Source organism: Archocentrus centrarchus, chromosome 22, assembly GCF_007364275.1.
Source record: "Archocentrus centrarchus isolate MPI-CPG fArcCen1 chromosome 22, fArcCen1, whole genome shotgun sequence".
In the NCBI taxonomy this organism is placed as follows: Eukaryota; Metazoa; Chordata; class Actinopteri; order Cichliformes; family Cichlidae; genus Archocentrus; species Archocentrus centrarchus.
In genome coordinates this window covers 22,777,359-22,792,026 of record NC_044367.1, presented here as the reverse complement: position 1 = coordinate 22,792,026, position 14,668 = coordinate 22,777,359, and the positions used below count along the sequence as shown (strand labels likewise).

Below are 14,668 nucleotides of genomic sequence, written 5' to 3'. Positions count from 1 at the left end.
AAAACAGTCTCCTTCCTTTGGCTTACATTGGAAAAAGGAAAAAATTCTGAACAAAGGCATGCTAAAAACTGCAAATACAACAGAAAACCAAGAATCACCTGCAAGCACCTCAACAACTTCAGCTTATCCAGGCTTCCAAAAATCAGAGTAAGGACTTACCAGCTTTTGAAACCAAGATTTGGAGTTTACATACACAATTTAGATTCTAAAAATACCTCAACAACAAGGTTATTTAGATGCAAATGAGTGCCTACTGTACATCCTGCAGGCCATCACAAGACAAAAAATAAAAGGATCACAAAAAAAATCTAAAAGCGAAATATTTAGTTCAGATGAAATGAACTAAAGTGGCATAAAATGTAAAAAGTCAAGTGAAATAAACATAATTGTGCTTAATTCAAATACTTGAGTAAATGTATTCAGTTACTTTCTACCACTGAATGTTATACAGTACATGGTCACCAGAGAGTGCACTGTCTCCGCTGAGTGCAGCAACCATTTTATCTGCACTGATATCTGATATAAATAATATCTGATCCATACGGAGCCTTTGGACATTACCCTTGGAGAGTGTTTCTGTACAGTAACTAATTGGTGGAATGATTCCACTCTATGTTGCACAGTGTGGAAATTTTTCATTTAGCCAAGTCTGAGGTGAACAATAAAGCTATAAAACCAGCGTGTATAGTTTCTGTCTTTAGGAGTTATTTGTGTAATTTCATTGTCTTTAACCGTCTTTACGGCCAAAAAGGTATTCTGAATTACTACAGGCACAAAGGGAAGGCCTGCAATAGATGTTAAGGTTTCTCTCGTAGTTTTGTCTGCCTGTGTGTGTGAAAGAGAGAGAGAGAGAGAGAGAGGGAGAGAGAGAGAGAGAGAGAGAGAGAGAGAGAGAGAGAGAGAGAGGAGAGGGAGAGAGAGAGAGAGAGAGAGAGAGAGAGAGAAGGGAGTGGGGGGGGTGGGGGCTCCTCTCGCGGTGCCATTCAGTGCACAATACAGTCTGGAGGAGCAGCATTTTACGCGCCGGTATAATGGGCATTAACTCTGGTTAGTACGCTTCACTTTTACATTTTAGGATCAACAAGTATTATATCGATCACTTGATAAAATGTGGACAGTTCCGAAGCCAAACTACAGAGCTGGTTTGTGCGCCGAGGGGGAGATTGCTGTGAACATCGGCGGAGTCAGAGTGGTGCTTTTCGGGGATGTACTGAACCGTTACCCGGAGAGCAGACTGGCGGAGTTAGTGAACTGCTCGATTCAGAATTCCGAAGTTATCTCGTCGCTTTGTGATGACTTCGATCCGGGTAGAAAGGAGTTTTACTTTGACCGAGATCCCGACGCGTTCAAGTGCATCATCGACGTTTATTATTTTGATGAAATCCACATCAAGCGCGGCATTTGCCCCATCTGCTTCATCAAAGAGATGGAGTTTTGGAAAATAGACCAAAACGTTTTAGATGAATGCTGTAAAAGTTACTTAAGCGAGAAGGAGGAAGAGCTGAAAGAGATTGCAAACAAAGTCAAAGTAATTTTGGAGGACATGGAGGTGGATCAGTGCATCACGCGCACCCAGCGTTGTCAGAGGTTTCTTTGGAGACTAATGGAGAAGCCCGGTTCCTCCCTACCGGCGCGCATCATCGCCATCGCATCCTTCCTCTTCATTCTGGTCTCGGCAGTGGTGATGTGTGTGGGGACCATCCCGGAGCTCCAGGTGATGGACGCCGAGGGGAAACTGGTGGAGCATCCGACCCTGGAGGCGATCGAGACCGTGTGCATGTTGTGGTTCACCATGGAATTCTTCTTGCGCCTCGCCTCGTCTCCGAACAAGCTGCGCTTTGCGCTCTCCATCATGAACATCATAGACTTTATGGCCATCACGCCTTTCTACGTGGTCCTGGCCCTGACCTACCTCGGCACCACATCCATGATAGAACTGGCAAACGTCCAGCAGGCTGTCCAGGCGCTCCGCATCACACGAATCGCGCGCATTTTCAAGCTGGCGCGCCACTCCTCCGGACTGCAAACTCTGACTTACGCGCTGAAAAACAGCCTTAAAGAGCTCGGGCTGCTCCTTATGTACATGGGCGTGGGTATCTTCGTGTTCTCAGCGCTGGCTTACACCATGGAGCAAAGTCACCCGGAGACCTTGTTCCGGAGCATCCCGCAGTCTTTCTGGTGGGCCATCATCACAATGACCACTGTGGGTTATGGCGATATCTACCCCAAAACCACCCTGGGCAAATGTAATGCAGCCGTGAGCTTTCTCTGCGGGGTGATAGCCATCGCTTTGCCCATCCACCCTATCATTAACAACTTTGTAATCTTCTACAATAAGCAGAAAGTTCTGGAGACTGCAGCGAAGCATGAAGTGGAGCTGATGGAGCTGAAGTCTGGCAGGGAGGAGCGCAGAAGAAATAGCCATTAGAAGGAGAAACTTAGAGCAGATTAAGACTAAAACGAGTCAAAGGGAACTGAATAACTGAGTTACACCAAACAAAACGGCTAAAGAGAACATTTCCTTAAATTCGTTATTTACTGTAAATACATTCAAGGCCTCCAGATAACACTTTTTCATGATCTCGACGCCTCTGCACAGTAACGTAGTTGTTATTTTTCGTCTTCTGTCGCTTTGTTTGGACCACTTGCAATGTGTTGCTTTTGCTTTTGGGCCGTTTATTCTCTCCTCTTGACATTGTGAAGGCTGTTATTACAGAATTAAAGCTTCTGCATGTGAAAAACATTGTGCATGTGTTTAGAAAATCATTACATCAGTATGAATGTGAATAATGGTAAATCAGTTCCTCAACATTCGGGTTCAGAACACCTTTTATAACCGTTTGTCCATTAAAAAGAGACATTGTGATTAAATTAATCACTGGAAATTGCAGTTAAAATGTCAAACTATTTAATACAGGGGTGTCAAAGGAATTATATTTAATGAGCTGCATACAGCTCAGTTTAACCTCATTTCATAACCAAAAACACCTCCAAAATTCTCCCTTTCTTTTACTGTAAAAAATACATTTTGAAAACTTTCACACTTAAAGAGCTGCTTTATAAGGAGTCTGAAAGAAAAATGAAACAGGGAAAGAAAAATCTTACAAAAAATAAAACGATAAGTCTGAATTTTTCCATATTCTGTCAGTTTACCAAATCATGGTACAGCTCAGAGAGAAGTAGCTATTTTGCTAAAGTGCTGGATGGGTGAAATCTTTGCCAGCAAGAAGGCTCTAAACTGACAATGACTCAGACCTCTGGATTAGATAAAAATTGAGCAGCTTTCATGATGGATCAATTTTTTAGGACCTGCAACACAATGTTCCCTGATGCAACATACAGTAAAAGTCCACGATTGTTCCCTGCTTCTGTGCAATTTTCACAATTTTCTGAGCCATTCAGCAGGCTAAAATTACCGGCTATTTATGACCTGCGGAGTGCAGGTCTGACACCTGTTTCTTATATGGACAGTTCACTACTAAAACTCTAATTCACAGATTTTCCCGTGGCTTGAGTGCTAGATCATTTTGGTGTAAGTTTCACAGTTTTGGAGAGATGTCTTGTATATAATGAAACTGAAATAATAAAATGAAATATTAGAAATTTATTTTAAAAAACAACACAAGGCAAATGCAATTTAGTTCCATTATATTCCACTATATGTCAGTAGAAGCAAGTCAGAATACACACGTGTGAATGAGAGGGAGACAGGTGTAACAGTGAAGCTGGGAGGAGGTAGTGAAGGTGGATGAGTTTAAATCTCAGGGGTCAACCATCCAAAGCAACAGACAGTGCACAAGAGAGGTGAAGAAGAGAGTGCAGGCAGGGTGGAGTGGGTGGAGACGAGTGTCAGGGGTGATTTGTGATAGACGGATAGCAGCAAGAGTGAAAGGGAAGGTTTACAAGGTGGTAGTGAGACCTGGAGATAGAGGCACTGACAAAGAGGCTGAGCTAGAGGTGGCAGAGTTGAAGATGTTAAGGTTTTCATTGGGAGTGATCAGGATGGAAAAATGTTAAAAATGAGCATGTCAGAGGGACACTCAGGCTGAGTGTTTTCAAAACAAAGTTAGAGGTTTGGACATGTACAGAGGAGGGATAGTGGATGTTCAATATGGAGGTGTCAGGCAGGAGGAAAAGAAGAAGACCACAGAGAAGGTTCATTGATATAGTGAATAGTGAAGAGGGTTGGTGTGACAGAGGAGGATGGTAGGGATAGGGTGAGACGGAAGCAGATGATCTACTGAGGGGACCCCAAGGGGGACAGCTGAAAGAAGAAGAAGAATATCCTAGAAACTTCCAAATAAATTCAAAACCCAGAAACTCAAAGTAAGGCAATATAGATGGAGAAACAGCCAGAGGATTACACCCTTTGAGATTCTATAGTCTGGCTTTATTTTTCAGTGCCATGTGTACTTGGAGCGGTTTTTAAGGGATCCTTCTAACTAGATGGCTAAATATGTGGAAATTTGAAAGAAAGAGTCTTCTCATTAATCAGATTGGAATATTTGTGTCAAGATCAAAACTGACCAGTTATAGGTAGTAGTGTGCGTGTGTTACAGTACAGTAAATCATGATATATTCATGCCATTTATTTAAAATTTAGGCTCTTTTATAAATCTTTACAAACCCCAGTCAGACATGACCCTCAAGCAATGGCTTAACAGCTGCTGACAGTGCTGCTGTTGTTGCATACACTCCACCTGTGATGTGAGCAAATGTTGTGTTTTTGAATTGCTGCATTACCTGATTTATGTAGTTGAGGAGATGTAGAGGAGAAGTTTGTTTCATTCACTTTGCGGGGACATAAATCTCCTTTTTTGGAGACAAAAACTGTGATTTCATAGTGTAAATAATCTTCAAAACTTAAGCCCTATACAATATTTTTAAAGTTTCTAACTGGCACAAACATTCCCATATTCTGTCACTAACAGCTCAACAAGTTTGAGGCAAAGACAAACAACCTCAGGCTCTACAGATCAGAGACACTCGGGAGAATTTTTAAATAAAATCTCTCTCTCTCTGTTCCGATCACCAGGCCAGAGTTAGACTTGAAAAGCTCCAGTAAATAACATCCCTTTAACAATGAGTCAGTAAAGACTGACGTTACAGAGCCTGTTCTAAAAATTCTCAACTGCAACTCGAAATGTCCAGATTTCATGCAACATGAACGAAGCACACCAAATGCTGCATCCATTTCAGTTGCAGCAGGCAGTCTCTTTACTAAATGAAAGCTGTGTTGTAATTAGACATATGGCCTTGTCATGTTGTGGGGACCCACAGGATGGAAAGGGAATGAATGAATTTTCATGCAAAATAGATGTGCCTAACTCACGGCCAAAATCATCCAGTTTCAGAGGAGCATTACAGACCCTTGTTTAAGCATAGGGCAATGCCTAGTTCAGATGATATGCATGATATTTGTGTCTGATAACATGCTTGCAGTGTCAGATAAAGTGATTATAGAGTAATGAGTTGTTGTAACTTGGTCCAGATACAAGAACTGGAAACAAAAACATAAACAAAAATGGTGTTTACTATACTGGCAGATTGTATATGAAAGATACACTCAGCTTTTGGGTCTGAAAAGTGCCTTAAACTTGCATTCTTCTTCACTTCCAGGAGGCGGTGACTTCTCTGGTTGGAGAAAAAAAATGAGTCCAGTTGTATAGAAGTCTGTGGGAAAATGACTTTACTGCTTACAGTGGCTTTATACTTCTGTGTTACGCTTATGCGGCAGGTACCCTTTAAGCATAAATACTTCTGAAACCATTCACTTAGACTACATCGTAGGCTCTACATAGATTCACTGCAAGCGTTAAACCTCAGTCACAAACGTTTAAAGATCAGTCAGAAGGTTTATAATGCAGTCATTCTTTGCAACTGATTTCATCCAGGAACAGGAAGCAACATCCTGCAAACACTTGCCAACCAGTTGGGGAATTTTTCCCTGGTGACCAGTGGTTACTGGGAGGTCACTGACTGGTATATGGACCTGTGTGGCTAGGAAATAGCAATCAATTTGACAGCAACTGCCAGCACCAACCAGCAACCACTTGCAGCTAATTGGGAATAGTTGTATATCCTCGTCAACGAGCAGTTGCCAAAAAGAGTCAAAAATCAGGGCATGCTTTAGGGCAGGGATCCTCACATCCAGGCCTCGAGAGCCAGTGTCCTGCAGGTTTTAGATGTGTCTCTGCTTCAACACACCTGAGTCAAATATAGAAGTCATTAGCAGGACTCTGGAGAACTTGACTGCATACTGAGGAGGTAATTCAGCCATTTGAATCAGGTGTGTTGGATCAGGGACACATCTAAAACCTGCAGCACACTGGCTCTCGAGGCCTGGATGTGTGAATCCCTGCTTTAGGGTGTGGCTACCTTGTGACTGACATCAGCGCCCCTCAGTTCCTCAGTCAGATCCAAACTTTTCCAAGATAGAAAGTGTTAGAATCAAAATCAAGACAAGTCAAGGCTTCAAAATGGGTGTCCATCATTTATATCCAATCTTGGTTTCTCGTGTTTAGTCTGTCTGTTTTGGAGAGAGGACCCGAATGCAGGACACAAGAGGCTGAATAACACAGTGAAAAGAGAGCTTTGATAGCTGATGAAAGCTTGCTACCTGGTACACAAAGTCCACAGGACTGAGTCAAGCAAAACAGAAATCCAAAAGTAGACAAATACACAAAGGAGCACAGAGAACAAAAAGAAAAACACAAGTACTGCAAACCTTTATGAGAGCCAGACCAAACAAGATGCTGCAATAACAGAGGAAATGTTAAACTTAGTAATAATTCAAGCCTTAAAACATCTTTACAAAATTCAGTCAGCAGACTGGCAAATGGGCTCCCAGATTAAATGCAGAGTAGCAGAAATGCCAAAAATGATGAAAGAAAGGAACTTTAAAAAACCCAGAAATAAAAAATTTAAATTCTGGAAATGCAAGCGTGTGAGACGTTGATAAATTTAATTCACTGCTGAACTGTAAACAGTCCTACAGAAGCTGCTTTTAAGCCTCCAGTGTTTGTTTCCTGCAGGCATTCACAGGAAATGTAACAATAACTGTTTGATTAGCCAGACTGAAAAACGTTCTACTGTTGAGAGTGGGTGCAGGATATGTGCAGGAATGGGTCAGTGTTTTCTGTGACATAAATCAATGAAACTGTTGATCCTGTATGTGTGTGCGTGTTTAGTTGTGCGTATGTTTGTGCACATCTAGCCGTCTGTCTGCATCTTCATCTTCATCTGGTCTTGAAGTTTTCTGAGCTTATCTCTTCTTGTTTGTTGCATTTGACACGATCCAATGCAGTGGTCTGTTAGAAACTGCCATCCCCGCCGGGAAAACACTTCAAAGTAAAGCTACATACACCCACACACACACACACACTGAGTGCTGAAAAACACCCCACCCCACCCGCTGTTCCTCTCTGTCTCCTTCTCACTCCACTGTCCTGCCTCCACCTCCTCATCCTCCGTCTCAGATGATGATCTGTCAGCTTCACTGGCTCAGAGAGCAGTATGTAAAATGTTTGTGCTGTCATGTTTTCAGGGTGTGTGAGTTGAAAGTTTGCACCTCCGGATTTTTCAAAATGTGTGCTGAATTTTGGAGGTAAATGTTTGACTGTTTGTCGTGGAAGTACGTGTGTGAGTACGAAGGGAAATTGATATAACTTGGCTGACACTGACTTCAGCCAAATATAGCACTTAATATGTTATGCATCAGCAACCATTACAGATGACTCAGTCTCACTCCCACTGCATGGCAGGGACACATTCAGGTTTGATTTATAAGTTGCTGACCGGAGCCTGCAGCGACCTTCAAACGTGGACGAGAAAATCTGATCTCAACATGGAAGTATAATTCATCTATTTCCCTGCTGATATGTTTGATCAATGGCGACATGTAAACAAACATCAGAGACGTGAGAGCTTCCTTATCGATGCCTGGTTTGGCCCACGGTGCTTTGATGCTTCACACCAGATAGCTCCCACAATCCCCAGTCCCAGAGTGCACCTGTGGGTTAGACAGTACACGCCTGTAAGTTGTAATTTTTAATTGGTTCCTCCTCATAATAGTAATAGTAATGTAATAATGCAGGTATGCAGGAGTGGGTTTATGTTGCAGAATTATCCCATGCTCTGCTTTTCTTCCCAGGTATTTTTAGATGTGAAGAAAGCAATAATGCAGCAGCACTGCAGCAAAATGAGGCTCAAGAGGCATTTTACATTGCAGGTGTAAAATGATTCCTTATTTCTTAATTTCTTTTGCTTGAGCTCACAGCTATGTGCAGGACTAATGTATCATCTGTTGATTTGCCTGAGCAAAATATGTTGTTAGCATAGAAAAGAAACATGGGAAAAGTCTTTTCCCATCTTACACTCCTCTCACCAGAACCATATGCCTGCACACTGCAAAATTAGAAAAAAATCAAATGAGAAAAATCTGTCACATTTCTGGAGTGAGTTATATTATCCAGCTTTTGGATAATGCAATGATATTTATACAGGACCAGTCAAAAGTCTGGACACATTTGAGTGTTATCTTGGTTTTATGCCATCTCTGAATGGATGTTATGATTTTTGGTCACGTTTTGGAACATACTTTTGCAGCAGTTTCTATTTAAACATGTTTTACACTCAGTCCTGTTTTCAAGGATTATTTGGTCTCCTGTTGCCTCTTATCTTGAAGAACAACTACATTTAGACCAGAGGGTGAAGTGCTAAGTTATCAGCTAACACTGTGAGCAATTTGCATCCATAAACTGTATGGGCACAACACATACACAAACATAGATATCAGCTAATTAGTGCTAAGTAGCATAAAAATAAAATACCAAATTTTTAATGACCAAAATTGGAGCACAGACCTAAAATTCACTGAGGCTAAGTATCAGACATTAAACTGAAAATGAAGTAGCCAGAGCTCCATTCATGAGCATGAATCCAGTGATATTGTGAATTGCTGCTGCAGCTTGTGTCTCAGTTGGCGTACTTGTCATTTTGCTCAACAACTTTAATGTCAGCTGCAATGTTTTCATTTTGATTTTGTGGAACAAAACAACTGTTAGTTGGCAGTTTCCTTAAAAGTGACAACTCAGCGTTGCATCCCTGTCCTCTTTTTCTTGTTTTCCTCTTTCATTTGCCAAACTAACTCATGACTGTTTCATTCATTTTATAATACTGCAGCATCAATACCTGACTGAGTTTGAGAGCGAATACTAGCCTCAGCAGGAGAAATAGGCAGGTATAACATGGACTATTTCACCAATTAAATAACTTTTGCTTTTCATGTTTTTAGGAATATATGGTTTCAAGAGTAAAAATTCAAGAAAATAAAATTCTGGTCATTTATTTATTTATTTCCTTCTTGCCTCTTGGATGGGCTTCCAGCTGTGTGTAGGCCTCTGGGCCCACTGCCGTAATGCCCATTTGAGAGGAGCTTATGCTATTGACATTATTATGCTGTTATTCTTGAGAGGTCTGATAAAAGGTGAGAGATAGCGGCACTTCTAAATCACGGCAGCTGCAGCTCTAATAATGCAAACTTTAAGCCTTTATGGAACTTAAATGAGTGCAGTATGTAGAAATTTACCCCCTTTTTGTTTTTTAAAGTCAGAAATCAGCTTTTCTTTTCTTACCAGGCTGTAGACATGTTTATTACTGCTGTAAGGTTGAACGTTTTAATATGGGAGTCTGTGAGGTTTGACTTGTACTTTGGAGACAGCCTCAAGTGGACATTAGAGGAACTGCAGTTTTTGGCACTTCAGCATGGGCTTCATTTTCCAGCCATAGAGTTTGTTGTTTGGTTAAACAGATACACAACACGTAGCTTGATATCACGCACTGACATTCATATGTTTTAGAATTAGTGGATGCACATCTATAAACACGTGTAGGTCAACTCTGATATAACAGTTCTATAAATATCTAACAAACAGCTTTCCAGCATATAATGATTAATCGTAGCTGTTTAGATCTAAATCATTCTTTAAAATCCAGATGTTTAGGCCTTGCTGCTTCCTGTCTGTGCCACTGTAGATCAAACCTGAACTGTGGACAGTTGTAGCACTACTTAAAACAACTGCCACAATATCTGCGTGTCTACTTTAAACAGTTCATTTTTTTAGGGGTGTGTGGAAACTACAGCATTAGAAAAACATGTAGCCTCTAGCTTAAATCTGACTCCTTTCCAGAAACACAGTGCATTTCGCTCACTGATCTAACAAATGAAAACATCCTCTTCTTCATTTTGTGTATGGGAAAACAAAAACTACACAAACAAGACAACCAGTCACAACCGAAGTCTGCTATGCAAATCTTAAATCTTCCTGTTAGGCAATGTATATGTTTCTTTTCTAGGTTTAACATTATAATAATAGTGCATCAACTCAACACAACCAACTCTTGCATCCTAGATCCTGGACCTTCTCACCAGTCTGCAGCAACACTTCTGCCTCAGGGCGTCTTCCTTCCTGCAAATATGACTCCGATGTGTCAGATTTAAAGGGCTGTTCGATTTAAACATGTAGTTCTTTGATTTTGCTGTCTAGTGAAACAAAGCAGAAAAAAAATAAGTGCTGGTGTCAGTGAGGTTTGTTGTACTCAACACAAAACTGAACCTTATATCCTTTAGTGAGTATCATACATAACATTAAAGCATCACGTCCCCATCTGCTCTTAATTCACTCTCAAAAAAGGACGACTAATTTCCTTCGCAAGCAGTGGTCTTCTGTTGTCATGGCTCCAGTCTTTAAATAACAGTCTTGCTCTCATTATTCTGCCTCAACGAAGCTTTTTGCTTTCAGACTGGACTCCCACATTGAATGCACTCTGCAGTTTATTGTAATAGATTTAATAGAGCAACAAGGTGGGTTTTTTCCCATCTAATGCACGTCACAGGAATGAATCATTACAGATATTTTTAAGGTGTAGCTGAGTTGGAGATGAAAATAGGGAAAGGGATTGTATTACTTGAAATCTAACCAAGTCTCTGTGTAATAAGATTCCTTCCACTTGATCAGATATCAACATTGCACTGGGAGACAGGTTACCATCTGAAGAGCAATGCTTACGACTTTTGCAATATTTTACCATCGCCCGAGCACACAGTGGCTGATAAGATGATTTATGTTCATGGATACAATTGTAATCATAATTTTTTTCAAAATGTAAAACATAAAAAGCAGAAGCTCTCCAAAGCCTCCCAAATAACACATGTTTTAGAATATCTTTGAAAGGTAAAACCCACTAGTTTCTGAAAACTAGCATGAAGCTAAAACGTGACTGCACCAGTGATCTGGTGAATGTTGAACGATTCATTGCACTTGATAATGGTTTTCTGTCCCAGCTACAATAGATCAACAATGCACTATTTCTCACATTACACACACTTTTATTTGTAATATATAAACTGCCGTCTGAGCAATATTGCGTGCACTGTGTTGATTTTTTTCCAACTATAAGGACTGGGGTGGAGAACTGATGTGCTATATGTGATCAGTGGTTTAGGCTGCTTACACAATTAACAGTCATTTTTGTAAAAATTGTAAAATTAAAGCTAATATTTAAATATTTGTTTTTTTTTTTTTCATTTTCCAATTTTGAACAATATTTAGCTAACCTATTGCACTGTTACAACATCTCTTCAGTTCACTGATTTATTTTGGCCCCCCTCAGGGCCCACTGCAGTATTTCACTCAGGCTGAGGTCTGGACTTTGGCTGGGCCATTGCAACACCTTCAGTCTTCTCTGTTGTAGATTTACTGGTGTGCTTTGGGTCATTGTTCCATTGCTTGACTCAGTTCAGCTAATTATTCAATTCAATTTTCACCTGAAGTCACTTTATATTGTAAGGTAAAGACCCTACAATAATTACAGAGAAACCCCCATCAATCAAACGACCCCCTGTGAGCAAGCATTTGGCGACAGTGGGAAGGAAAAACTCCCATTTAACAGGAAGAAACCTCCGGCAGATCCAGGCTCCGGGAGGGGCAGTCACCTGCTGCAACTGCTGAGTTTAGCTGAATTTGAACAGATGACCTCACATATGACTCTAGAATACTTTAGTATACAGAAGTCACGGTCCAGAAAGGCTCGGGGGGGGTTTCCCCTCTTTTTCCTCTCTCACTCTTTTTTTTTTTAAGTCCATTTTCAGTTTAAGCAGAGTTGAGGGCTGGTGGGCAGGCCCTTGGGTGGTGCCCATTCTAATCTGCACTCTTACAGATTTCTCCCATAGATTTCATTGCAGGATTATTTGAGCCCCCTAATGCTTCTCATATTTTTTCTGAAAATATATTAGATAATATATATTCATTATATATTATTAATAGATTGATAATACATTGGTAGACTTATATTTACAAAATTTGCAAATAACTTACACTTAAAAATGGTATACATATACATATACATATACATATACATATACATATACATATACATATACATATACATATACATATATATATATATATACATATACACATTCATCCCCTGGTGTCACTGGGGACGAGTGCTAGACGTTAGATGCGACAGAAGGAGACTCACCAATGTTGGACTACTTGTGGAGTCATTCAAGCTGTTAATGTATTTCTGGCAGTGAGTTTCAGGGAAACACAAATTGTGCGTGTGTGTTATTTTTTTTTTTAGTTTTTACTTAAGTCTTTGTTTCTGTGTATGTGCACCTTACCGCTTTCTCTTATTATTGCTTTTTACTGGCATATTTAAACTGAATCTCATGAGTCCGTTTTATTCAGTTTCTCAGTCTTTGTTGTAAAGAAAATCAGAGGAATCTTTCAGGATGGACTTCACCTCGCAACAAATGCTTGAGTGTAATGAGGAAGAATGCAACTTTGAAGTGGAGACTGCTTTGATTTAACACTCCATCTGACAGCTAAATTATGGATCTTTAGAATTAATCGGTAAAAGCGGCAGGAGGGTGACCTTTCAGACAGACTGCGAACACTCAGCCTTACCCACTCAATAACTGCTTTGTACTCTTCGCTGGACCCCTCTCGCTCACTGCCGGTCACGCCGTCTACTTTTCAGGGCGGCTCGCCTCTTTCAGAGAATGTTTTCAAATGCCGACGCTGGAGACTCTTTGTGCCTCTCTTTTTTAGTTTTGCGAAGCACTTCTTGGTCAATAATGCATGTTCTCTCTGGAAAGGCCACTGCCGGCAGGGGTTGAGAGGTTGTCCGCTATGCTGTGTGAATATGTAGTGATGTGTGCAATGTTCTAATATTTGGCACACCTTAGCAGAGCTCTGACAACTCTTAAGAGTTCTTAGCCAACATATTCTTACAGTCAGCGTGTCACATGGGTCAGGACCCCTTTTAATTGCATTTTAATTCACCAAGACTTTGCTGTCATTTTCTGACATGTAGGGCTCTGCAAAATGCATTTTGGCCTGACAAGGAGTCAGTTATTGTTCTATTCAGTGACAGGCGGCACAATCACACATCTTCCCAACATGTTTTCATGCCAGGGTGTTAAATGCAGCTGTTCTGTTGGACACCATGAGATAAGCACTGTGTATTAAAGAGCAACAAAACTCTGCATTAGGAGACCGAAGATGTGCTTGTGGCATGAGTCCCTTTGGGAGCTTTGTGGTTTGCACTTTGTTTTGCTTTATTCACACTTTTTTCCCAAAAGATATTTTGTGTTCATGCTTGTTTTTTTATACTTTCAATTGCTCCTCAGGTTAGGCACCAAATAGTGCTTAATTAAGTTTAGCCATAGGCAGGGTGCTTTTCCCACTCAAATCAAAGTAAAGGAAAGCAATTTTAGTGCAGAAAGCTACACAACTACCATCTCCAAAATCTACACTGCACACCCTCTTATCGTGGTCAGATGTACAAACACACAGAGGTTGGAAGAAATAGACCGCTGTCTCTGTCAGAGCATGCAGGTGGTCCTTACTATAAACTCAGAGGCAACAAGCAAGGCATTTTTGAGAAGCTCTAACAGAGATGAGTATGATGAGTATGCTGTTTATGGTATTTTTATTCTCTTAGAGTCTACATTTCTGTGTTGTTCCACTTCACTTCATCTCTGTTCTTGTCCTGTTGGACCTCAGTGCAGCTTTTGATACTGTTGACCATAACATTTTATTACAGAGATTAGAGCTTGCTATAGGTATTAAAGGTACTGCACTGCAGTGGTTTGAATCATATTTATCTCATAGACTCCAATTTGTTCATGTAAATGGGGAGTCTTCTTCACACACTAAGGTTAATTATGGAGTTCCACAGGGTTCTGTGCTAGGACCAATTCTATTTACATTATACATGCTTCCCTTAGGCAGTATTATTAGAAAGCACTGCATCAATTTTCATTGTTATGCAGATGATACTCAGCTTTACCTATCAATGAAGCCAGATGACACACATCAATTAATTAAACTGCAGGAATGTCTTAAAGATATTAAGGCCTGGATGACCTCTAATTTCCTGCTTCTAAATTCAGATAAAACTGAAATTCTTGTTCTCGGCCCCACAAATCTTAGAAACACGGTGTCAAACCAGATACTTACTCTGGATGGCATTACTTTGGCCTCCAGTAACACTGTGAGAAATCTTGGAGTCATTTTTGACCAGGATTTGTCCTTCAATGCACATATTAAACAAATATGTAGGACCGCTTTTTTGCATTTGCGCAATATTTCTAAAATTA

General features: G+C 40.5%; 1 protein-coding gene across 1 annotated transcript; it reads left to right on the top strand.

The window, feature by feature from the left end:
• The first annotated feature begins 1,007 nt into the window (after positions 1-1,007).
• Positions 1,008-2,697, top strand: kcnf1b (potassium voltage-gated channel, subfamily F, member 1b). The gene has a single exon (XM_030719252.1). It carries the CDS (start codon positions 1,109-1,111, stop codon positions 2,426-2,428), a length of 1,320 nt encoding a protein of 439 aa, XP_030575112.1. The 5' UTR covers positions 1,008-1,108; the 3' UTR covers positions 2,429-2,697.
• The last annotated feature ends 11,971 nt before the right edge of the window (positions 2,698-14,668 follow it).

What these genes read in the sequence shown, in the direction of transcription:
- kcnf1b (XM_030719252.1), top strand. Translation starts at nt 1,109, where the DNA reads ATGTGGACAGTTCCGAAGCCAAACTACAGAGCTGGTTTGTGCGCCGAG.